Source organism: Lissotriton helveticus, chromosome 6 (assembly GCF_964261635.1).
Source record: "Lissotriton helveticus chromosome 6, aLisHel1.1, whole genome shotgun sequence".
Classification (NCBI taxonomy): Eukaryota; Metazoa; Chordata; class Amphibia; order Caudata; family Salamandridae; genus Lissotriton; species Lissotriton helveticus.
In genome coordinates, this window is record NC_136067.1 from 348,686,141 (window position 1) to 348,713,801 (window position 27,661).

The 27,661-nt window shown below is 42.0% G+C and overlaps 1 protein-coding gene across 1 annotated transcript in view; it reads right to left on the reverse strand.

Annotated features, from left to right (window-relative positions):
* The window catches only part of LOC144762302 (extracellular calcium-sensing receptor-like), a 131,875-nt gene that overhangs the window by 35,117 nt on the left and 69,097 nt on the right, over positions 1-27,661 (reverse strand). Inside the window, exon 3 of the mRNA XM_078647450.1 lies at positions 25,981-26,199. Coding sequence (XP_078503576.1) covers positions 25,981-26,199 — 219 coding nt within the window. The remainder of the gene's footprint in view (positions 1-25,980; positions 26,200-27,661) is intronic.

Genomic DNA, 27,661 nt, shown 5'->3' on the forward strand with positions numbered 1-27,661 from the left:
TACCATTTTGTTGTATACTCCAGCCCAAATTGAGAGGAGATACATATGTAAATTGGTGTATATAATTCTTGTTTTCTCAAGGGTACTGAGAAGTATGTTTGGTATTGTATAGTGTTTTGTGTATTTGTACATATTGTAGATGTGATGTGTTGTATATAGATTGTATCATTTTGTGATATTGTGCCTCTCTGGCTGTTTGCTCATATATGTGTTTATGAATTTATATATACCTATGCTGCGTATAAATCGCATATCACAAGATAATTCATTGTTTCTTGTTTGCGAATTAAAGTAGATTAATCCCTTCAGTACCTTTTTGTTGCTACTTTTTCATCCTTGGATGTCTCCTGCTCAGGTACGGGAGGGTAAGGTGGGCAGAACCCCTAACCATTTCTTCTAATCCAAACTAGTTTTGCTAGCCAAAGTATGTTAATTTCCAATGATGGCCACGATACATGTAGTTCAGTGTGACAGGCCTCTTCAAAGGGGGGCATTAGTGAGCCTTATGAGCCAAGGTGAATTCCCATAAATATTCCTAAATGATGTGCACATTAAGGGGCATATTCTCAAGAACGTGTGAAAACCATCGCAAAAGTTACTTAACGCAACTTCCAACATCGCAGTCTATCGTGGGAAAATTACGCCGTGTTAACCAAGCATTCTCAACATGGCGGTACCATTTGATATTCTCCAAACAACGCTTCAAATATCTGTGTTAAAATCAATGCCATGCTGCAAAAATGCGAAAAGCAAACACAAAAAATCTTGCGATGAGGCCAATCGCGGTACAAAAAGCTGCAAAAACCAGCGACAGACCTGCAAATCCTACGCATCTGGCGGGAAAATGGGAAACATCCTTTACAACGCAACTTTTACAACGCACTACATTTACAACGCAACTTTTATAACGCAAGTACTTTTACAACGCATGTGTTTACAATGCATGCATTTACAACGCAAGTGCGTTTACAACGCAAGTGCCTTTACAATGCAAATGCCTTTAGAAAGTAAGTATTAAGTGATATTGTATTATTTTTTGTTATTAGTAAAATAAATAGATTGATTTTGAAGTTAATTATTAAAAAATTAAAATAGAATTATTACATTATTAAATTATTTTATAAAAGGATTAAAATGAATGTAAATGGAGTATGTTTTTTTAAAATTAATACTCAGGTGTAAATAAAAATAATTACATTTAGGGATGATATCCAAAAATAATACTCGGGTATTAATGTATATATTAATTGGGAATATATTGTAATTAAATTAATACTCAGGTATGAATGTATATATTAATTGGGAATATATTGTAATTAAATTAATACTTAGGTATTTATTAAAAAGTTATACATTTTAGGGATTATATTATAAAAAAATACTCAAGTTTTAATGTATAATTTATTTAATTATAAAATTATTATTAATTAAATATTTAACGTATTTAATTATAATTAATAAATACATGTAATAAAAAAAATTAATCAGGGTACATAAACTATTGTTATTAAAAAATATTTTACATTTTTTATTTAATTTGTATAAAATGACAATTTTGAAAAACTAAAAACATTTTTTGGAGCCTTTAAGAATTTTTTACATAATTAAATATGTTGAAAATGTATGTACTTTTATATTACTAAAAAGATTTTCCCACGCTTTACCATTGAAAGTAATGGGAACATTTGTCCTTCTTTTATTTTCAGAATTGAAGCAATGGGTCCCGCGGAACGACTTTTGAAGTAAAGAAAAAGGATGAATTGAGAAGTTAAGAAAAGAAATGGAATAAGTAAAGAGGTAAGAAGAATAAAACAGTATTTTACATGTTTAAACATTAATTTTTAGGATTGTGTTTAAATTAAAAGATTTGTAAAAAAAAGATACAACATGTTTGTAGTTTTTTGATTTTTATTACAAATATATTTATAAGAAGTAAAAATAACAAGTACATTTATACATATTTTTGCAAATGTAAATTAATAATATATATCATTTTTAAAAAAAAGGTTTATTAAAATATGATGATATTAAATAGTCCTTTTTCAATGTTTGCAGGCTCAGATGACGTCGACGCGTTCACGTTCACGTAAGCGGCCATTTTGAAGAGCATCGATGGAGGAAGCAGCAGGAAGCTGATCTGCGCTCAGGTAGGAAACACTTTTTTACTTTATTTAAACATATTAGAACGAAAATAAGTACATATATATTGTAAAGAAAGGATAAGGAGAGGTTGCGGTTTATAAAAAGAATGTTATTTATGTGAAAACAACATGTCGCCGATAATGTTAGTGGAATATGACTATGTTGGGTCGTTAGAAATAATAGGGAAATGTTATTTGTTGTATTTAATGTTAAATATAGATAATGATGAAATAAAAATGTAATATGACTAATGTTTTTGAAACGCAAATGTATATTTGAAAATGCATTGTTTAGAAATATCTTTTTGACTTTTAATAGCATAGAAAGGTAGAAATAGAATACAATGAGTTAGTAAAAAAAGCTTCTTTGATTTACAAGTTGATTTTGGTTGAGTTTTATTTAATTAAATATTGATTTTTATCGTTTTGGAACTTTTTGAATATAATAAAGGTGAAATAGTGAGAAAATTGTTCGGTAGGAGGTAGAAGTTTTGTATTATGCATAATTTTAAACGTGTTACAAACTAGCAAGGGACATATAGTGAGAATATGTTTTGCTAGGAGGTAGAAATTGTACAATTATTTCTGTAATAGTATATAATTTGAATAAATGGTGTTCGGTATATAATAAAGGTGAAATAGTGAGAAAATTGTTCGGTAGGAAGCAGACGTTTTGTATTAGGCATACTTTTAAACGTGTTACAAACTAGCAAGGGACATATAGTGAGAATAGGTTTCGCTAGGAGGTAAGGTGAAAGATTTTAATAGCAAATAATATTGCTTTTGAAAAGTGCTTTTCCATGGATAATTTTCAATATCCAGAAGGAATTTTGATAATTTAGATTTAATGGACTGTTTGTTTCATAAGAAAATTAAAAATTTGAAATTGGATTTCCAGAAATAATTATAAAAATTATGAAGGAATTAGACAAATTAAAAAAAATAGAACATTCAAAAAATTTTGGAGGGCTTTCAGTTTTGAAAAACTTCGCATATTCCTGTACAACAAAATGCAAGATATTTTGACAAAGTGGAAAATGGATTTTTGGTTCATCTAAATTTTAAAACTTTAGAGTTTATTACACATGGTGTTTGTTAAAAATTACTATTCCCACTTTTTTACTTTCAAAAAAGTTCCAAATGTTAAATTATTTATTATTTGTTTTTTAAACAAACAATTTTTTTTTTCTGAATATGTTTTCCGAATGAATATTATTAAAAAAAATGGCTTGTAAATAAGCTTTTTCTAAAAGATGGTGGGGCAGATTTATGATGACTGGCGCATCCCTGGGGATGCGCCTGTCATCCTGCGCCGCTGCTCCGCCACCCGTGGTGCGCCGCATTTATAATGCGGCGCACCATGGGGCAAAAACGGCACAGATGCGTGACGCATCTGTGCCGTAAAGGTGGCGCATTGCTGGAGCTGCGTCGCAAGCGTGACGCAGCTCCAGCAAGGCTCGGGGGTGCCCCATCTCCACAATGCTGCGTCAAAACCTACGCCTGCTTCAAGCAGGCGCAGGGTTTTGACGCAGCATTGTCCTGAATGTGACTGAGTGAAATCTCATAGATTTCACTCAGCCACTTTTAGGAGGCGTTCCTGAGCAGGAACGCCCCCCCTGCGCCGGAACGCCTCCTTAAGGCGCAGGGCTTTACAACGTGACGCATCTCCTAGATGCGTCACGTTGTAAATAGGGCGCATTGTTTGTGCCGCCGTTGCGTCAAATAAAGTGACGCACCGGCGGCGCAAGGCCTTCATAAATCTGCCCCAATGTATTTTGAAAGAAAAAAAATATTGCATTTTATATTAATAAATGCATTTTAAAATATAAGTCATTAATTTGAATGGTTTGATTGATAAACAGGAGTAAATTTGGGGATTTTTGTGTTTATTAACACTGCATCAATTGGTTTTAATATGGGCAAAAATAGATGAAAAGAAAAAAAAATAGGTAATTAGAGGTGGGGTGACCCAACGTAAAATTTGAAAAAATGATTTAGAAAAATTAAAATGCCAATTGAATTTTGTATTAGGATAAATTTAGGTCAAAGCAGGAAAGTTAGTTATATTTTAGAAATGGAGAATGTTAGCAACATTTTCTAGGTAGTCTAGAGCCACACACGACGAAAACTGTGGTAGTACACCCAATAGTCTCTCAGACATTTCCCTTGATTTGGTAGAAATTCGTGGGTTTAGGCTACCAGTTAATGTTTGAGAAATTCTCAATTCTTGTAAACTTTGCTCCTTCTTCAAAGTTTCAAGAAATTAGTAGAAGTTAGGGTGTGGTTTGCCAATTGTATGGTTGAAGGAGTTATGCCATCCCTCTATGGCATTATTTGTTTTTGCTTCTCCCTCTAAACAGCTAGTGTAACAGTTCCACCACTCCACGTGGTAACGTGGCTTCCTTCTGCGACCTGATCTGCTTAGGTGTCCAATCCATGTGTCTTCAAAATAATTTAGAATGGGTGCCAATTTGTCTTCATTTTGATTAAAATATTCTGATTCAGTAATAGCAGTGTAGTACTCGTCTACACTTTCGGGAGGAACAAAACAAAGAGCAGTTAATTTTTTTAATTCAAACTGTAGTTTGCTATCAGATGAGTAATCGGTAACCAGGGATGTTTTTTGTAGTTTACGCCAAAATGCCTTGGGAAAAATGGAAAAAACATCCCTGAATTTGGGTATCCGTGTACGTTTTAGTGATCACATTGATCATAGTCAATTCATAATCAACAATAATTTTCCTAGGACTTTTTTTGGTAATGTTTTAATAACTGATAAACTGCAGATTGCTTATCTGGTAGCAAACTATATACTAAGGGGATCACATTATTGTTAATTTTTCCATGAATTGTATAAATTTGGGTGAATGGATGGGGTGTACTTTTAAACATCCCATCCATCATCCAAATTTCACAATTTTCTAACTTCACAAGGTTACGGGGTGTACTAAAAATAATAATACTTTTTTGAGGGGTTTTGTTATCATGCAAAAGGAATGGTTCATTAGCAAAAGAAATAGTCAGCTCCTCAGGAATTACAATATCAGAAAAGGTTTGAGGAGTTGTAGTATTTATATTACTTGCCTGCCTTTGTCTTTGTATAATTCTTCTCAAATTAGGAATAATAGGCATATTACTAGCAACATGACTGGGAACATGCTGTGCAACCTCTCTTAAAATTGTTCCTGTAGAATCATTGAAGGTGGACGCAATTTCTTTCATTTCGTTTAAGGTTTCCCTTACTTCAATCTCCATTGCAGAGGCAGAGTGGTTATGATCAGTTGTTTTTATTATGATATCATCAAGGGTAACCGCGCTGCCGCTGCAACGGGATGAATAGTATTGCACACACCTCCAATGATTCCGTGGAAAACTTATCCTTTCTTTACAATATGTATATCCTGCATGTGTTAATAGACGGCTTCCTTTCCTAGATTTCATATATGATGCTGTTGCCTGAGTTGACATTTTCTGTGGGGGAAAAATAGATACATTTTAATATGTTTTTTTCACTTAATAAATAAAAATCTACACTATCTCTCATTTTTCTTACCGCAGCATCTTCCTGGAGTTACAGTAGTAAATCCTGCCCCTACACTATCCCACACTTTCCCTTCTGCAGTACCTTTCTGGAGTTAGAATAGTAAATCCTGCCCCTACACTATCTCTATTTTTCCTACTGCAGCACCTTCCTGGAGTTAGAGTACTAAATCCTGCCCCTACACTATCCTACACTTTCTCTACTGCTGCACCTTCCTGGAGTTAGAACAGTAAATACTGCTCTTTCACTATCCCACACTTTCCGTACTTTAGCACCTTCCTGGAGTTAGTATAGTAAATCTACAGTAGCATCTTTTTACAGTAATAATAATAAAGATCTGTCAATTTATTACTATATATGCTTGTAATTTTTATTTGAATTACCTTCAGAGTCTGGTGTGTTTTCCTTGTTTTGTTGTGAGATTCACTTGGTTTTGAATATCTTTTGGTCTTTAAAGAGTTTTTGTGTATTCTGCAAACAGAAAAAAATATGAGTATGTATTTTTTTTGTTTTAATTTTTGGTGAAAATTGAAAATGTTTACATTTCTATTCAAAAGTTTAATTTTTCTAAAATCCTACCCCTACACTATCCCACATTTTCCCTACTGCAGCATCTTCTTGGAGTTACATTAGTAAATCCTGCCCCTACACTTTACCATACTTTCTCTACTCCAGCACCTTCCTGGAGTTAGATTAGTAATTCTTACCCCTACCCTATCCCATACTTTCCCTACTGCTGCACCTTTCTGGAGTTAGAATAGTAATTCGTACCCCTACTCTATCCCATACTTTCCCTACTGCTACACCTTCCTGGAGTTAGAATAGTAATTCTTACCCCTACACTATCCTACAGTTTCCCTACTGCTGCACATTACTGGAGTGAGAATAGTAATTGTTACCCCTACACCATCCCACACTTTCCCTACTGCTGCACTTACCTGGAGTTAGAATAGTAATTCTTACCCCTACACTATCCTACACTTTCCCTACTGCTGCACTTACCTGGAGTTAGAATAGTAATTGATACCCCTACACCATCCCACACTTTCCCTACTGTTGCACCTACCTGGAGTTAGAATAGTAATTCTTACCTCTACACTATCCTACACTTTCCCTACTATTGCACTTACCTGGAGTTAGAATAGTAATTGATACCCCTACACCATCCCACACTTTCCCTACTGTTGCACTTACCAGGAGTTAGAATAGTAATTGATACCCCTACCCCATCCCATACTTTCCATACTGCTGCACCTACCTGGAGTTAGAATAGTAATTGATACCCCTACACCAACCTATATTTTCCCTACTGCTGCACTTACCTGGAGTTAGAATAGTAATTGATACCCCTACACTATCCCACACTTTCCCTACTGCTGCACCTACCTGGAGTTAGAATAGTAATTGATACCCCTACACCATCCCACACTTTCCCTACTGTTGCACCTACCTGGAGTTAGAATAGTAATTCTTACCTCTACACTATCCTTCACTTTCCCTACTGCTGCACCTTCCTGGAGTTAGAATAGTAAATCTTACCCCTATGCGTGTACTTCTTTATTTGATTTGCCTTCAGAGTCAGGTGTGTTTTCTTTGTTTGGTACTCAGATTCCCTTGGATTTTATTTTCTTTTGGTCTTTAAAGAGTTGTTTGATAATCTGCAAACAGAAAATATATGATTATGTATTTTTTGGTTTAAATGTTTGATGAAAAATGGAAAATGTCTACATTTCTGTTCAAATGCTTAATGTTTCTAAAATACTGCCTCTACACCATTCCACACTTTCCCTACTGCTGCACTTACCTGGAGTTAGAATAGTAATTGATACCCCTACACCATCCCACACTTTTCCTACTACTGCCCCTACCTGGAGTTAGAATAGTAATTGATACCCCTACACCATCCTACACTTTCACTACTGCTGCACCTACTTGGAGGTAGAGTAATAATTGATGCCCCTACACTATTCTACCCTTTCACTACTGTTGCACTTACCTGGAGTTAGAATAGTAATTGATACCCCTACACCATCCTACACTTTCACTACTGCTGCACCTACTTGGAGTTAGAGTAATAATTGATACCCCTACACCATCCCATACTTTCCCTAATGCTGCACTTACCTGGAGTTAGAAAAGTAATTGATACCCCTACACCATCCCACACTTTCCCTACTGTTGCACCTACCTGGAGTTAGAATAGTAATTCTTACCTCTACACTATCCTACACTTTCCCTACTATTGCACTTACCTGGAGTTAGAATAGTAATTGATACCCCTACACCATCCCACACTTTTCCTACTGTTGCACTTACCTGGAGTTAGAATAGTAATTGATACCCCTACACCATCCCACACTTTCCATACTGCTGCACCTACCTGGAGTTAGAATAGTAATTGATACCCCTACACCATTCTATATTTTCCCTACTGCTGCACTTACCTGGAGTTAGAATAGTAATTGATACCCCTACACTATCCCACACTTTCCCTACTGCTGCACCTACCTGGAGTTAGAATAGTAATTGAAACCCCTACACCATCCCTCACTTTCCCTACTGTTGCACCTACCTGGAGTTAGAATAGTAATTCTTACCTCTACACTATCCTTCACTTTCCCTACTGCTGCACCTTCCTTGAGTGAGAATAGTAATTTTTACCCCTACTCTATCCCACACTTTCCCTATTGCTGCACCTTCCTGGAGTGAAAATAGTAATTGTTACCCCTACACTATCGCACACTTTCCCTACTGCTGCACCTTCCTGGAGTTAGAATAGTAATTCTTACCCCTACTCTCTCCCATATTTTCTCTCCTGCTGCACCTTCCTGGAGTTAGAATAGTAAATCTTACCCCTATGCGTGTACTTCTTTATTTGATTTGCCTTCAGAGTCTGGTGTGTTTTCTTTGTTTGGTTCTCAGATTCCCTTGGATTTGATTTTCTTTTGGTCTTTAAAGAGTTGTTTGATAATCTGCAAACAGCAGAAAAAATATGATTATGTATTTTTTGGTTTAAATGTTTGATGAAAAATGCTTAATGTTTCTAAAATCCTGCCTCTACACCATTCCACACTTTCCCTACTGCTGCACTTACCTGGAGTTAGAATAGTAATTGATACCCCTACACCATCCCACACTTTCCCTACTGCTGCACCTACCTGGAGTTAGAATAGTAATTGATACCCCTACACCATCCTACACTTTCACTACTGCTGCACCTACTTGGAGGTAGAGTATTAATTGATGCCCTACACTATCCTACACTTTCCCTACTGTTGCACTTACCTGGAGTTAGAATAGTAATTGATACCCCTACACCATCCTACACTTTCACTACTGCTGCACCTACTTGGAGTTAGAGTAATAATTGATACCCCTACACCATCCCATACTTTCCCTACTGCTGCACTTACCTGGAGTTAGAAAAGTAATTGATACCCCTACACCATCCCACACTTTCCCTACTGTTGCACCTACCTGGAGTTAGAATAGTAATTCTTACCTCTACACTATCCTACACTTTCCCTACTATTGCACTTACCTGGAGTTAGAATAGTAATTGATACCCCTACACCATCCCACACTTTTCCTACTGTTGCACTTACCTGGAGTTAGAATAGTAATTGATACCCCTACACCATCCCACACTTTCCATACTGCTGCACCTACCTGGAGTTAGAATAGTAATTGATACCCCTACACCATTCTATATTTTCCCTACTGCTGCACTTACCTGGAGTTAGAATAGTAATTGATACCCCTACACTATCCCACACTTTCCCTACTGCTGCACCTACCTGGAGTTAGAATAGTAATTGAAACACCTACACCATCCCACACTTTCCCTACTGTTGCACCTACCTGGAGTTAGAATAGTAATTCTTACCTCTACACTATCCTTCACTTTCCCTACTGCTCCACCTTCCTTGAGTGAGAATAGTAATTTTTACCCCTACTCTATCCCACACTTTCCCTATTGCTGCACCTTCCTGGAGTGAAAATAGTAATTGTTACCCCTACACTATCCCACACTTTCCCCACTGCTGCACCTTCCTGGAGTTAGAATAGTAATTCTTACCCCTACTCTCTCCCATATTTTCTCTCCTGCTGCACCTTCCTGGAGTTAGAATAGTAAATCTTACCCCTATGCTTGTACTTCTTTATTTGATTTGCCTTCAGAGTCTGGTGTGTTTTCTTTGTTTGGTTCTCAGATTCCCTTGGATTTGATTTTCTATTGGTCTTTAAAGAGTTGTTTGATAATCTGCAAACACAAAAAATATGATTATGTATTTTTTGGTTTAAATGTTTGATGAAAAATGCTTAATGTTTCTAAAATCCTGCCTCTACACCATTCCACACTTTCCCTACTGCTGCACTTACCTGGAGTTAGAATAGTAATTGATACCCCTACACCATCCCACACTTTCCCTACTGCTGCACCTACCTGGAGTTAGAATAGTAATTGATACCCCTACACCATCCTACACTTTCACTACTGCTGCACCTACTTGGAGGTAGAGTATTAATTGATGCCCTACACTATCCTACACTTTCCCTACTGTTGCACTTACCTGGAGTTAGAATAGTAATTGATACCCCTACACCATCCTACACTTTCACTACTGCTGCACCTACTTGGAGTTAGAGTAATAATTGATACCCCTACACCATCCCATACTTTCCCTACTGCTGCACTTACCTGGAGTTAGAATAGTAATTGATACCCCTACACCATCCCACACTTTCCCTACTGTTGCACTTACCTGGAGTTAGAATAGTATTTCTTACCCCTACACTATCCTACACTTTCCCTACTGTTGCACTTACCTGGAGTTAGAATAGTAATTGATACCCCTACACCATCCCACACTTTCCCTACTGCTGCACCTACCTGGAGTTAGAATAGTAATTGATACCCCTACACCATTTCACACTTTCCCTACTGCTGCACCTACCTGGAGGTAGAATAGAAAAAAATACCCCTTTACCATCATACACTTTCCCTTTGTCTGCACGTACCTGGATTTAGAGTAGTAATTGATATCCTATACTATAGAACACTTACCTTTTTGTTTGGTTTCTTTCTTTGTGCTCTTGTTTATTCTCTGCTTCTTGTTTTCTTGGTTGGCTTTTGAGTTGTTGCCCCTTTGGGATTCTGAATGATATTTGCTGATAAGAAGATTAATGTGAATTTCTAAAAAATAAATAAGGAAAAGGAAATGTTATTTAAATGTAAATTGTTTCTGATGCAGGTAAAAATGACAACATTACATTTGTCTTTACTGTGCGTTTTATACCATACTAACCTTTTCCTGTTATAGCATTTTTCAGATGTTGGAATAGTATTTTATTCTCCTACACCATCCCACACTTTCCCTACTGTTGCAACTACCTGGAGTTAGAATAGAAATTGATACCCCTACATCATCCTACACTTTACCCACTGCTGCACCAACCTGGAGTTAGAATAGTATTTCATACCCCTACACCATCTTACCCTTTTCATTATGCTGCACCTTCCGGGAGTTATAATAGTAAAAATAACCCCTATAACATCCCACACTTTGCCTACTGCAGCATCTTCCAGAAATTAGATTAGTCATTTTTACTCCTACAACATCCCACACTTTGTTGACTACTACACCTTTTTAAAGTAAGAATAGTATTTCTTACCATGACACTATTCCACACTATTTCTACTGCTACACCTTCCTGGAGTAATAATAATTATTCTTACCCCTACACTATTTCACACTTTCCTTTGTGTTGCACTTTTCTTGATTTCTCTAAATTATTGTTATGTCTACACTTTTTATTCTTTATGAATCTCTTCTTTATTAACGACTAAATTTAAAAAATCAGTAATGTAAATAATAAAATATTTACCTTCTTTAAAAGTTGACGTTTCAATTTTCCAAGTAGAGAGTAGCTGTTTATTTTATCGAAATAGAATTTCTCTGTGAAAATCAAATTAAATATATATGGATTTAAAAATTTATTTCCGTTTTATTTGTTTAGAATTGTGAATTTTAAACAAATTGAAAAGTACCTTCAAATTAATCTTGAAGAGGAGTGTTGCTTCTGTAGCAAAATCCAATTTTTGTAAACTGGCCTTTTTCGTAATAATACATACTTTTATTTAGAATTTAGTATGCTTTATATATGTATGCTATTTTATTTATGGATATATGTATCCATAATTATAGTAATATCTTGGTGCTATATTATTATCTTTAAATAAGAAAAACAAATTTAATAGGGGCAGGCTTTTAATTGTTTCTAGAAAACATTGCAGATATTAGTTTTAGTAACTCACTTGTTTTACGAGAAATAATGCTCCTGATATATATTCGGGTATTATCTTCATAAACAGGTCAGAGGGTCAGCTTTTGGCGTCTGGTCACTCTGGGAGTTGAGAATCAACTGTTTTAAAAATGGTGTCTGGCTCGTATTTATAAGTTTTTGACAGTGTCATTGTTTTTTTTAAGAAACACAGAGTTGGCATTCTTTTTTTAAATACGAATTACTACTGTGGAAAGTTATAATTTAAAACTTCGTATAAAGAGTTATTGTTTTTGCTTATTTGTTCCGTTTTGGCATCCATTTTGGAAGTAGTGTTGTGGTATTATTTTCATGGAAAGAGTTGTAGGACATATTTAGGAACTACACATTTTAAAATGGCGACTATGTGTATGTATAATGTTTATATTTATGAATAATTATTTTCCTTCATAATAATATATTGTAAAATAATTATATATTTAAATTTGTTGCTTGTGTTAAATTTTTCAATAGTTATGAATACATGAGAAATTATTTTTAATATTCGGGTATTAATTTTAGTACTCGAGTATTAATTCTAATAAAATCGTTGCATTTCTTTAAATTAATGTTCAGTTTTTCTCTACATTTTAAGACACTTCCCCACCGAAAAACCCCTAATTTCCCTGCATCCGTGCCAGGTTTTATTTTACAAAAACAAAATATAATGTTTATATTTACGAATAATAATTTTATTTTGTAGTCTTATATTATAAGTTTTAAATATATTTAAAATCGTTGCCTGTGTAAAAAATGTTAATAGTTACGAATACATGAGTATTAATTTTTAATACTCGGGTATTAATTTTAATACTCGAGTATTAATTTTAATAAATTCGTTGCATTTCGTTATATTTGCGTTCAGTTTTTACCCACATTTTAATACACTTCCCCACCCAAAACCCCTAATTTCCCTGCATCCCGTGGCAGGTTTTATTTTACAAAAAAAATAATATTATAATTTTGATATTATTCGCGTTTTAAAGGTATGCGTTGTAAATGATTTCGTTGTAATAGCACTTTACTATTAATATTAATATATCGCGTTGTAACAGTATGCGTTGTAAAGCCATGCGTTGTAATAGTATGCGTTGTAACGTCATGCATCCGGATGCGCCCTGACCGAGCGCAGAGGCCAACGCGAACCCCACAAACCCCACAAACACCAGCAAGGAACAACGGGGACAGGGACGGCCAAGAAGAAGAGGGAGCGGAAGACGGGGTGCAGTCCGCAGCAAAATCAGATCAGTGTCACGGAGGTGTCAGAACACTACCATCAAATGACTCACAAGTAGACCACCTGGAGTGCTGAGGAGGCCAATCGAGGAGGCCAAGAGGCGCTGGCAGGATGTAACAATCTAAACCAGGCAACAGGAAGGCTGCAACAGCCACAGGAGGTGGGAGTCCAGCGCCAAAGGAGTAGTGGGAGGAAACGGAGGCCATAGTCATCAATGTGGAGACGGTGCAAGGAGTAGGGAGGGCGGACACAGCTCGAGAGGACCTGACACAACATCAACAGGGTGAGTAATGACCAGGGACTGGGGGGATGGGGGAGGAGGGCACATTGGCACACATGCACAACGAGGTGTAGTACACTGCACACCCACAATTACCCTGGATCATGTCCCTGGTACCCATGGCACACTGCAGCACACACACACATAGCAAGAACAGCACACCCACATTGACGACAACATGGTACAATGCGCAAACCCGACATTGCAGAACAGAAGACACAGGTGGCACTGCACACTCACAGTAACATGCCTACTACATCTGCCAGAGCTGGGGACTGTGAAATGGAAATGTACACGTACAACCTCACATCCGTCATGTAGTCCAAATGTACACTGTCCTGCAGCAATATTCAGCACCCCCCAAACAGTCACAATGTACATTGTCATACAGTCTGCATGTAAACAAGAACAATGCGCCAACATACATGTCAACACAATGTCAACATGCATCTCCCCTTCACATTGCAGAGGGGCACACAACACCTCCAGCAGTGCACAGAAGACAGTGATGCCAGAGAGGACCACCACACCTACGACACCGACGCCCTACAACAGCCCATGGCCATCCCATGCAACCCATCGCCAGGACCTGGACAGCCAAACTACTTAGAGGAGAGCACAGACCCTGCAACAAACCAAACAGCAGGAAGCACCCGCAAGCACGGCTGGCGCACGACACTTACCCACCCACACATGGCACCCCAATGCCAGGTGTCAGCATGCCAAAAGGAGATGGCCGAACAGGTGTGGGTGGGGTCCGAACTGATGGAAGGCGAACTAGATCACATACGTTGGTGTCTATTATCCTTCAGGGACCACCTACGCCCCACAAAGGAGACCCACACTGCCATAGAGACACATGCAGATGCATATTCACAGTACAGAACCACACCCTGGGGCACACAAATAGCAGTCACACACCCCCGTTGGCTCTGTGTATGACGGCCCAGGCCACTCCCCTTACGAATTGAGAGGGTGACGACAAAGCTACATGTCCAACCTCCAACCCCCTGCCTGCGGTGACATGTCTGCGCCCGCTGTACACAGCACAATGTAATGTTGTAGGGCCCAGGGCTCTCTTGCATACAACAAGACCACAGCGACACATGCAAATATTATGTTGAACTGGGCACGTGCGCCAAGCCCCTTTATAAGCAGGGCCCCATGTGCAGTGACGCCTGTGCTTGATGTGTATGGGGTGAGTGTAAGCCAGCCCACACGGATTGGTTGGTGCTGGCAACAACTTGAACAGTGAACACCATTGAGACAGAAACAGAAAACAGAAAAATAAAAGGGTCAACTGCTGAGCAACATGGAGGTAGCCAGAGCAAGTACAGAGGTCACCCAATATGCAAACAGAAGTGTCTGTGAGTTGCAGTGCACTGAGGTTGGGGCACTAGAGCTGAGCGCGCTCATGTGAAGAAACAGTCTAGGATTATGTCCCTTCGAGATATTCCTGATGCAGATGCAGTGGGGTGCGTTAGACCTGCATCATCTCCCTCATCAACGTCCCAGGTCTCCCACACTGCTTGAGGTGACAATGCTGTGCAACCTCTACACAGCACAAAACTCCATCAGTAAAGGTCCATGGGTTGCGGTGCACTGAATCAATGGCACCTAAAGTGTTGAGCAGGGAATCAGGCAGTAGATGGTATCTACAATAGGTGCGAGCAACTCCCTCAGTCTGCCAGTACCACAGTTTTGACTCTGGCAGATGGCGGTTGGAGGTGATCCTGGTGATGATGGCGTGGGCTTCTTGTGGTGAAGCGAAGTCTGGGCAAGTCTGGACTCAATTTGATTTGTGAGCCCTGGTGGGCCGCAGTTTAGGCCAGAGGCAGTGGACAGCACAGGGACACAGACACATGGTTTTGATGACCCCAAGGCCAATGCCTTAGAGGCCATCCAATATCTCAGAGGAAGGGACCCGGACCTGACCAGCATAGAGTTAGTGGCCCCGGATGCACAGTGGCCGGCACAGGCAGCCTGCTACGGGACGGTGACTTGTGGTGCACTGAGGTAGGGCGACGCCGACTGGGCGGGTCCTCATCTATGTCGAAGGTGAATGTGGCAGAGGATTGTGGGAGACAGTGGAAGGTGTCCTCCAGGGCATGATGCAGAAGGTTTGATCTTATCTGGAAGCAGCAAATGGTGGAGTGGTAGGCAACAGCCTTGTTGCCAGGACCAATTCGGTATCAGCTACATGAGGATGAAACTCCCCCCTGGTCCATTGACTCAGACGCCACCAATGTATGACCAGTGAGTGTCCATGAATGTTTGGGAACAGACTTAGTGGCACCGGGGCTGAGAGGGGATGTAGTCTGCGATGATTCCTGTACACTGATATGAACTCCGCCATTGCTAAATCAAGACTCTCTGACCTACTGAACCCCAGTGTGGGCCGCAGGCAGCAGTCAGCAGAGGCCCACAGCCATGTGTCGTTGGCTCGCGATGCACAGAGTTAGTGACACCAGGGCAGTTATCGGTAGCGTTTGATCACCTCCGTAACGATGATCATTTTGTGCTCCGACTGCAAAGCGTCATCTTCTTACACCTCTCCTTGGGTGCAATATGTACTCTGCCATTGAAAAATCGATGCTCAGTTCTAATTGTGCGACCAACTCGACCACAGTGTGGGTGGTATGTGTTTCCAGCAAGGGGCCACAGAAACCTGTGGTTGTGATGCTTTGCATAGACATGGTGTCACCACATCGAAGGGAGCATTGTGATGTAAAGTCTGCATTGCCATGTGTACCTGGCCATTGCATGATCAAGACTCAGCTCCAAATGTGTTACCTACTCAACTTAGTGTGGTCCTGGAGCAGTAGTCCGCGTGGGCCCACAGACATATGTGGTTGTAATGCTATGCACAGACTTGGTGACACCACATCGAAGGGAGTATAGTGATTTAAACTCTGCCATAATTAATGTTCTCTGCCATAGTGTAATCAAGACTCAGTTCCAAATGTGTGACCTACTAGTACGCTGTGTATTCCGGTAGAGTACGTCAACGAGAAAGGAGTACTGTGGACATGTGTTCCGGAGGGCGTGATGGTGGTAGCAGGTTACCAGGGTCACGGGCCTCGGGCCTGGAGCTTGCAGCGGCATCTGGTGGGCCCTCTTCGACACACACTGGTGTCAGCAGGTGGAGATTTAGGGTTGGGTGAGCAGGGGCTGGCAGGCCTGGTTCGGGGACCAGCGTCCCGGGGTGCAACAGACGCACAGTATCGCAGGCAACTCCGCTCACGGTGACAGCGTCGGCCTCGTGGAGGGGTGAGAGGCGCCGCCCTGGCAGAGACGGTGGACATTCTGGAAGAAACCCACCCCCAAAGCTACATGCCTTTTATTCACACCCCTATGCTGGCCTGGCATACTCCAGGTCAGCCCACTCTGCTCACACTTACAGTGCTCCACTACACTCAATACACCAAAGGTGTGTGTCGACATGGATATATGTGTGGTCTGTATACTGCAGTGTGGCCATCACATCCACGCCACAATTGGCATTGTGTACATTCTCATTCCTGGGTCACTTGCTTCCTTCGCACATGCCCGGTCCCCATCTCTTCCCACATCCTGCTATTGTGTGGCTGAGGTGCCATGCCATCCATGACTAATGAACATGGCTGGCACAGAGTCCCACAATAAGTTGTTCTGTCGAGTCTGGTGGGTGTGCATGTTGTATATAAGCTTGTGACGTGTGCATTTCCTGTGTTGTGAGTTGCATGATTGTGGAGTTGAGGTGTGTGGTGTGTTCATTTGGTATTGTCCAACGAGCTGTGTATTTGCGTGGGTGCAATCCTGGTGGCGCAGGTTATGTTATGTTATGTTATGTTATGTTATGTTATGTTATTCATTTTGTAAAGCGCACAGCTGCCCCAGCAAAGGGGCGTCCCGGCGCTACCACATGAGGAAATGATAACAATGTAAGCCAGCCTAAGAGGAATTGATAGGTAAAAACTAGGGTGAAGGGAACAAGAAGGTGTTAATTGCCTTTCTGAAGGATGACAGACAATCGATAGCGCGGATATGTACAGGGAGGGAATTCCATAGCTTAGGCGCAAGGTATCGGAAGGCCCGACCACCTGTCCTGGAAAGCCTGATTCTAGGAACCGTCGCTAAGTATAGCTCTGCTGAGCGAAGAGGGCGCGAAGGAACATAGTGTGAGATCAGATTACTCAGCTGCGATAAAGTGCTGTCAACTCGGCGATTGCACCTTGAGAATATGCCCCTATGATGGTCCAAAGGAGAGTAAATATTTCTCCCAGGAGGAAGTACAGTCTACCCTCCCCGTGGTTACACACTGGGAGGTGCTAAAAATAAACACCATTATTTGCACTAGGCACCTGACCTTTATCCGCAAAATATTCTGCACCTTCTGCCAGAGGCAAATCCATGTGTCATTATTCTGAAAGGTGTCCCCTCAGTAAATATCACCTCTTCTGAGAATTGGAGGGATCTTGAAAAATAAAGTGGCCCATTGGTTGCCAGAAAGGGCTAGTGATATTCAGAATTTGTATAATGAAATCTTAACTGTGAGAAGAGTAAAGTGGGTTGGCAAATCCAGAAAGACTAGCATGGACGACTGTATTGTTACAAAGTTTTGCTGTCCCCACTTTGTCGGATTCATGCTTTCAACATTAAATACCATGCAAATATGAACCAACTATACAGGAGGGAAAACGGATGCATTACCCCTGGATTATTTTCATAAACCCAAAATATTTGTACCAAATAAAGTGTCTCCTCATTTTGAGGGAAGGGGGTCTTCCTTTGAACAAAGAGATACTGAGCTCACTGTAGTGCTACTTCTGTTTTTTTAATATATTACATTTGTATAGATTTTTATTAACAATAGTACAACCACACAGTAGATTGACAGGATACCTCTCTGTTTCATACACAGTATGAGCTATGCAAATAGGAACATTTAGAATCACTACAAAATAGTAATGCATCACCATTAAAAGGATACATTTACCAAGAATTCGCTCAATTCACTCCAGTTGACCCTGCCACTTCACCACACATGTTTCTTAGAGCATCCTCTTGCTTTATATACAGGTTTCTCTTGCATAGTACACAAATCCACAGTGGGGGGTGTGGGGTGTTTCCACTTGGTGGATATGTCTCTCTTTGCCACCATAGTGGCTGCGCCCAAGAATGCCTTATCTGTCTGGGAGCCTCCTAAACCCTCCAGAATCCCTAGGAGGAGAGCAAGAGGAGTGTGTGGGACTGCTCATCTGAATATCTAGGAGAGTATGGTAACTATGGCAGGACAATGCTTGCTTATTACCATTCTTCACCATACCAAATAAAATAGATCTGCCTGAGTCTTTGCGCAGCAGGGCACACAGGGCTCTCGAGGAGACCGGCACGATGTAATGCAGCCAGGGTGAGGTTAGCACAGTGTAAGTAGTAGACTTGAATCAATCTCAGCCTGAAGGAGATAGATATAACTCGGGCCGTTAGGGCATCCTGCCAATCATCAACCTCCATAGGACCCATCCATTATTCCTAACGCAAACAAAGGTGATCGAGGGTAGGAGATACATTAATAATGAGTGTATGGTAAATCTGGGAGTCCCCACCCTTCCCCATGGCCCTCATGGTGAACTCTGGGACTTTGGCCTCCAGTGGGCTGAACTCCAGGTCAGAGGTGTTGCTGGTGACATGAGGAGTGAGTGCATGCCTAAGTTGCGAGTATTTGTAAAATTGTGTAGAGTTAAGTGTGTAGGTTTCTTGCAGTTCTTGGAAAGCACATATATATGTGTCCCAGACCAGACATCACCCAGTTGTGTTAATGCCAATGGGGTCCCACCTCCCGAAGCCCTGCAGCGAGGCCAACTCTCTCAGCCAGGTCCCGTGCCATGGGGGGTGTCTGTAACATCAGCTCAGCATCCCAATGCGTCTGTAGTAATGGGGATCTTCATGCAAGGAAAACCTTTTGGGTGTCAGGGAACGATAAAGGATTGCCCGAATCTGGGGGAACCCCAATGAGTCCTACTATAGTTGACATGCCAGGTCTGACCAGCTCCCCGAATACCAGTCATCGATTATTAGGAGTTGTGTTGCCAAGTAATTACAGTAGAGATTGGTCATCCTTAGACCACCATCATAGACCGCACGCTGACAGTGAGAAAGGGCCAAGGGTCAACTAGAGCCACTGCAAAGGAATGAGGTGGCAAGTCTGCCTAAGGTTAGAACCCAATGGCATGGTAGGCAAAGCAGAAGGTTCTGGAAGACATAAAGAAATCGGGAAGGATCATCATCTATACTACTATTATAAAGAGAGAAGTCTGTCCTTTGAGCCAGGTAAACTCGAAAAGTACACCACCAATCTAAACACCCAAGACATCTATGAAAACCTCAGGGCAAGCAGAAGGACATAGGCGATATAAAAATAAAAAATATACGTTATTTAAAACATTTACGAATAAAAATAAAGTAGTCCCTAGAAAGTAGCGCCGGCCGCGACGTCTGCGTGATGACATCGGGAGCGTGGGGAGGAGCGGCGTTCAGGAGCAACAGGAAGAGCGGAGGACATGAGCGCGGGGAGGAGCTGCGGAGGACAAGCGGAAAGGAGCGGCTAGAAGCGGAGAAGCGGAGGAGCAGTGGCAGCGCGGGGCGGAGCGGCGGATGAGGTGAGGTAGCGGACAAGCGGTCAGGAGCGGCGAGAAGCGGAGGAGCAGTGGAGCGGTAAACACAACAGCGCGGGGAGGAGCGGCGGATGAGGTAAGTCAAGCAGCCACGGGTGCGCAGCAAGGGACGGGCGGGGGCCATGAACAGTGAGTGATAAAGGGTGCGCCGCGAGGGATGGGCGGGGGCCATGAACAGAGAGTGATAAAAAAGGATTTTACACAAAGTCGGGACGTCGGGGGAAACAAAGCATGGGCAGAAGCGGCCAGGACCAACAAAACGGCCGCTCTGCTGCGCGTCTCCTGCTGCGATGCTGCCCCCAGCCCCTTTCTGCCCCGGGCAAGGCCGGGGCAGGCTGCTAGTTTTATATAAGGCTATTTTGCCCATTGGGATAAGCCGTAGAGTTTTCTATTTGCAGAAATCGTCCTTTGCTCTCTTAGTCAAGGAGTTAAGATTCAAGGACTAGGTAAGTTCTGGGTGGAGTGTTACCCACTTTCCTTAATTCCAGAAGCTGAGTCGTCTTACTGGGACGGTAGACTGCCATGCAATACAGTCCTGAGAGTCAGCCAATGGTACTAGAATGGACTTAGCTAAATCTACCCGCAAACCTGATGCCTCACCAAAAAGACAGAGCATCTGAAGGCACCGAGGACCTGCTGTTTCAGGGTCTGACAAAAACAGCAGGGCGTTGTCTGCATAAAGTACAAAGCAGTCTTCAAGGGAATCCCCCCATCGCCACCCATGTATTGGGGCATCCCACCTGACAAGGCCAGCCATAGCCTCGGTTGCCAGGATAAAGAGGAGTGGGGACAGGGGGCAGCCTTGACATGTCCCACTACGGATGAGGAAGGAGTCTGATAGGACACCGTTTACCTGAACCCGAGTTGTCGGGTTGGAATAGAGGACACAAACGTGGCCAACTCTGGAGAGTACCTCTCACAAGTATCCATAGTCCACTGTGTCAGAGGCCTTTTCAAAATCTATAAAGAGTAGGGCTAGATCGGGCCTTAAAAGGTGCGAGGACAACAGGGGTTCAGATTTGGGAATTACTACAATTGTAGCCATGTCATTATCTGAGCGGAAGGCCCCTCTACCCACCGCTTCCACGTAAAGGGCGAGGAGTTGGGGTATCAAGTCCTCTCTAATGGTTGAATAATATTCTGCAGAAAAGCAGTTGGGACCCGGAGTTTTCTCGGAGGCCACCACTAAAAAAGCAGCTCCAACTTCTTCAATCAATATCTGAGCAACTTGTGCTCAGTTTGGGAGAGCTGCAGGAGAGCTATCTCCTGCAGAAGATGGGGTATCGGCACAGGCTCAAGCTGTGGGGCTGCCATGTATAGACGATCGTAGTGCTCCGCGAAAGTCTGTGCTATGGTGCAGAGGGTGCATTAGATGTGTCTCTGGGTGTCGCTTACCTCTGGTACAATCCGATTTGCTAGTTGGGGTGATGTGAGCCAATAAAGGAGTTTATCATTCTTTTCTCCCAAGCCATGAACCCTGGCTCTCCGCTTGGCCAATTCCAGGGAGATGCAACAAATTTCCTCCCATACTAGTTCAAGTCGTCAGTCCCTCCTTGTTGCCCCCTAGTTATTAGCTTTTCTAAACTGAGGGTTATCAGTCTGTTTTTTCTTTTTAAGATACCCCTTGGCATACTTTCTAATAGTAGCCTTGCCTGCAGCCCATAGTTTACCCAGTTACTAGACCGTATTGTCATGAAGCTAATTTTTAGACATCATCTTGGAGAAACCTTGCGTTCAGGTGCCAGATAGGTCGCAGCTCACCTGTGGGGGTGCCTAAACAGAGAAGCAGGGAGGCATGGTCTGATATGCAGCAGGAATGGATTTGAATATGAGTAACAGTATGGAAATGTGCTGCGGGCATTAATATGAGATCTATGTGCGAGTGATTATGATGTGCTTCCGAGGTGTGGGTGTAATGAAGTTGTCACAGGTTCAAAATTATCCAGACATCACACAGCCACAACGTAGAAGTCCAGTCAGAGAAGCCATGCACCCGAGCAGTAGCCAGTGGAAGGAACCCTGGTGGCATCCTTTTGTAGAGCCAGCACTGCATTGAAGTCACCCCAATCACTGTCAGACCCTCCAGGAGTGTCGTCAACAAGTTGGACATGTTCTGAAGCAATGTTTTTAAGGATGCTGGATGAGCGGAGGCGGAGATGAGATTGATTATCCATCCCCTCAGTGTTCCCATCAAGGCTAAGTTGCGCCCCTGGGGGTCTCGGAAGACTTGCATGATCACCAGTGGAAATGATCTGTGAAGGAGGAGTGCACTGTGTGGCACTGACAATTCAGGGTGCGGAGATGTGGATGTAGTGTTAGCAGCAGCATGAATCAGCACCAGGCCTTGTGGCAGCAATGCCATGAGGATGGTTTTGAGGTCATTGAGGAACCCAGCTACCACTCGCTGGTGTGCAGCAGTGTCAGCTGCTCTTTCCGCATTCGCCCTCTCCATGGTCTCCATTAACCTTCGCATGTTTCCCAACTCCCGTGTGACATTGCTAGAGCCACTCTGACTGGACAGTTGTTCTATTCTCTGAGTCAAGGTTCCAGCGATGTCAGCCATGGTCCGTTGGAGAGCATGGAGCGGACTGTGGGTGTCCGTCAGGGACTATGAGTGGTCCCTGATGGGACTTAAACACCCACGTATGGCATCTAGTTTGTCTGCCATGCGGTGGAAGTCCACCTGCACTTGTTCAGCCAGATTCTCCTGGCACCCCAACACACAGCATTGGAAGGCCATGTGTTTTTGTGGGAGTCCTGGGAGGCAGCTGTGGTGGTGGGTGCAGCCTGCTGTGTGGTCTGTGCAGGGTGTGGGGTCTCCTTGTAGCAGCTGGGCTGCCCTGCTCCTGGAGGTGGGCTGCGGAGGCTGGCCACGAGCTGTTGTAGGGCGTTGAGTCCTAGCTGTAGTGGTCCTCTTCATCATCAGAGAAGAGAGTGTCGGGATGCTCTGCAGGAGGTATTGATTCTCCCTCTGCAATGTGACGGGGAGTTGCAGTTTAACAATGTGTCCACATGTATGTTGTCACATTTTACATGTTTTCATACAGACTGCATGACTGTGTACATTGTGGCTGTTTGGGAGGTGCTGCCTAATTGATGGGGGACAGTGGACATTTTGACAAACTGACGTGTGTGTGTGTTTGTACTTGTACATTATCAACTCACATTTCCCTGCAATGCCAAATGTTATTGGCCAGTGTATACACCCAGTCGGCACCACTTGAGTCCTGTGTTCTGTTGTTGACGTGTTGCGGTTTGTACCACATTGTTGTCAGTGTTGATGTGCTCTGCATGTTATGTGTGTTTGCTGCATTTCGGGGGAGTCGCCACTGTAGCTCTGATTTTGCTGCCACTTTTCTATTTCATGCGATGTGCCTTTGACTTCCGTGCCTATGCAGTGCTGAGATGTTGCATACTAGGGTACATGATTATCTTGGTGGGAGTTGGGGTCTGGGGCATGGTTTGTCCACAGATGTGCTCAGTTCAATTGTACATGTGTGCCATTGTGCCCATCCCCCCGTCCCTCCATTCCCTGGTCGTTACTCACCCTGGTGCTGTTGTGTCCGGTCATGTTGAGCAGTGTCCGGTCCCCCAACTCCTGCCACTGTCTCCCCACTGATGGCTGTGGAAACCATTTCCTCCATATCGTCCAGCTCCTCCTGGGGCGCTGGACTCCCACCTCCAGTCTGCATTGCTGCCTTCTGGTTGTTGGCGAGTTTCAGCTTGGTTTTGCGCTTGACATCTCTCCAGCGCCTCTTGACCTCTTCCATTGTCCTCTTCAGCACTCCCACTGCATTCACCTTGTCCACAATGGACTGCCATAGTCCATTTTTGGTTGCCAATGACACAGTGGAGGTGATAAACAGTTGTTGATGGTGTTCTACCATCTCTGTTATCAGGATCCTGTTTTCCTGCGGACTGAACCACTTCTTCCTACTCTTCTTCTCCTTGGCCTTCCCTGACCCAGAGGTCCCAGGCAGGTCCTCCGGGGGGCTTGTGGGTTCTGGTTCTCCTCCGTACTTGCTCCGGCAACATCCATTGTGCTTCGCTGTTGTTTGCCATTTGTTTGTCTGTTTTTTTCTACTTTTATGGTTGTGCAACAAATAATTAAGTGCAGTCGTACATCAGCCCGTTTATTATTATTATTATTATTATTATTATTATGATTATTATCATTATTATTATTATTATTATTATTATCAGTCATTATAAAGCACACTATCACCCAACAGGCATCTTGACATTGACAGTCTATCAGTTCTGGAGAGCTTCTGTTGGGGCGATTGAGACTAAGTCTATACGTCAACAGCTGCCCTTTCTACAGGGAAAAGCCATGTGTATAAGTTTTTCCTGAAGCTTACCTCCGCTCAGCCTGGCACATGAGCGTTTAGTACGCTGACCTGATTACCTCCCCAATCACTAGCTGATCAGGTTTACCTCATACAAATAATACATATATTTATTCATACACACATACAGAAATACATGCATACATAGTACATACAAATAACATTTCAGTTCCTTATCACTGGTATATTTCTGACACCGGCTTACAATGGCTTGCTGGAGGTGAATAGGCAAATTGGTATATCCAATTTAAAAGTGTATTTTGTAAGGGAAAACACATATATTGTGACATTGATTGATAGTGCATTAGTGTCGACAAAATCAAGCAAACAGTAGTGGGGGGACACTACAAATTTAATTCCTTTGGGGCATATTAACAAGGGCCGGCGATAAATATCGCAAAGCGCGCTTAGCGCTTGCATATTTATTGACGGCTATCTCTGGAATTTATCACCCGGTTAGCGCGTTATTAACAATGCACATCGCCGAGAGATAAAAATTCCAGAGATAGTGTGAATATCGCCATTTTCCATGGTGGAAAACGGTGATATTCTATATGATAGGGCCTGTGGTCTTAGCCACAGAATCCACCCCCATGCTAAGTATGCCTTAGTCAGGAATTTAACAGACGTTAAATTCCTGCGTAAGGTATACTTAATGCGATTTAAATAATCGCTACCCTTCCTTGTTAATATTCCAAAGCTGTCTTTGCAATATTTTCCCTGATTGGTTTCACAGCCACGCCTACTTTGCATCTCTTTAGCGATGCAAAGGTAGGTGTGCTGGAAACGGGCGCTAAGTCAGCAAAACACGCAAAAGCATGTCTTTGCTGATAAGGCGATACAATTATCTGCGCTTTTTGGTTGGTAATTTTATAACGTTGCCTTGTTAATATGCCCCTTTGTTGCTTTTTCCTTGTAATCCTCCACAAACACTCAAAAACCCAATGCTCTATTTATATGCCGCTTCACAAAAAAAAAATGCTAGACCAATTGGTTTTGGCAGTACTTGTTTTTTATTATTTTCCTCACCCCTCTCTTTGTTTGTTTTAACTTCACTTAACATTCTTCTCCCTAGCTCTTATTCTTCCTATGACCAATATTTTAGGAATTCAAAATCCTTTCACTTATTTCTGCCTCCAGATTTAGGGTTTAGTTTGAGCTAAAAAGTCAAGTCTGGACTTTACCAACTTCATCATTAATCAAATTTGGCTCGATGGAGCTGTGACTTAAAACAGGTTAACCGAGAGCTGTGAATCGAGTAGTAGAACTGCCCTAGTCATATTGCAATATGTCTGGAGGTGTAGTCTATAAGCTGTTCAATATGTCAACTAAATACTTTTTAAAATGTAGATTTATTATACATATGCAACAATGGTACATTCCATCAGGGCATTGATCCTGGTAAGGATACAACAGTTATGTATTATTGACAGGAGACATTTATTTCTCTCTCACCTGGGAGCCTCCACTCCACAAGATAGCGCTCATATTGATAGTAACCTCTTCCCCTTGTCTAGGATCGAAGTATCCAACCTTCACCAATCGCAGGTCTTCAGCAGTGTTCAACTGAGCATTGCGGATGTCATAGGCACCAGGTGCATCCCCATTCACGTCAAAAAATATTCTTTCTCCATTTTTTATCTGAAATGTGTTCTTTCTCACATAATGGAAGACCTGTGGATTTTGGAGACAAACAATAGGTGAAAAGGATAGAAACCTCAGTGCAGAAAGGTGTGTAAAATACATTAAAGTCTTATACCAATTCATGTTTAACACAGGCAAAACTTATTTATGAGGCCCTAACAGCACTATTGCACCACCAGAATGTCACTTTTTTTCGGTTCAGGTGTCGCAATGTGCCACTGGGATATTTTTAAGGCCACGTAAAGCCACGTTATATGGCTTTTCATGGGCTCATAAAAATGTGCACCTTTCGTGCAGAAAACTGTGTGAAAGGGGGGTTCCATGGTAATGCTGGGGGAATTCCCAGCAACATCCATGGTTTTTTGACTAGGCCCCACATTTACGAGAAATTGTACTTCTGAGGCAGCGCCAGAAATGTACTCCTCCCCAGGGGAGGTGTAAGGGAGGAACAAAGAGGAGAAATATCTTTTATTTCTCCTGGTTTTCCTCTTTCGATGTGTGCAGCACAAAAATAATCATCCCTGCAATGTAGGCGACCGTGCACCATGGTGCGAAGGTGCCTGCGTTGGCGCACAACAGCCCATTGTGCGGGGCACAGGGGAAAAGGACAAGAATGCGTGGTATCTTTCTTTTGCCGTAGGGCCGCGCAGCTTCAAGGACTGCTGCCCTGCCCTATGACAAAAAACTCATAAATGAGGCCCAGAATTTGGAAACCATATGCAACCTCAGTTACTTCGCTATGTCCTTATCCAGGTGTAAGAAATCAGGACCTGTTTGCAGTGTTCTCCCACCTGTTGCCCCATTTTATCTCTAGGTGTTGGTTTTCTGACTCTGATTGTGCCCTGGACTCTGCTAACCAGACCCAGGGCCTGTGCTCTGATTAAAAGTATATGCAAATTGGGTTTAATTACAATTGGTACTGACAGACCTCTATAAGTCCCTAGTATACAATAGGGCAGGGATGTTCAGAGGCCTAATAGATTTTCTGCACTGGACTGTGCACAGTTGTGTTGCCTGCTGCCATTTTAAAGACTGACCTGCTTTGCAGACTGTCTTTAAAAGTAAATAATATGCAAATTCAACTTTGGAATTAAAGGTACTTCCAAAGTAGTAATCTACTTTACTTGTACATATTAATTACCCCTAGGTACCCCAGGGGTATGGTGCCATGTAACTATAATCAGGGACATCATAAAAGATGTATGTTTTATAAGCCATGGTGAGGAAAAAACTGCCAAATTCGTTTTTCTCCATTGTAGATAACTAGCTCCATAGATTAACATTGGAATCTTCTATTTAAATGTAAATATTGACAGGAGTGAGGTGAAATGTTATTCAAAGACTTGAAATTATAGTTATGATAAATCCAACAACTTGCCACTGTTAGATTCATAATAACATAACAGAAAATAAGTTATTAAACTTTCTGTAAGCAAAATCCTAGCCTTCCAGGTGCCCATCCTTCCATTCTCACCTTGCATTCCTCTCGCAC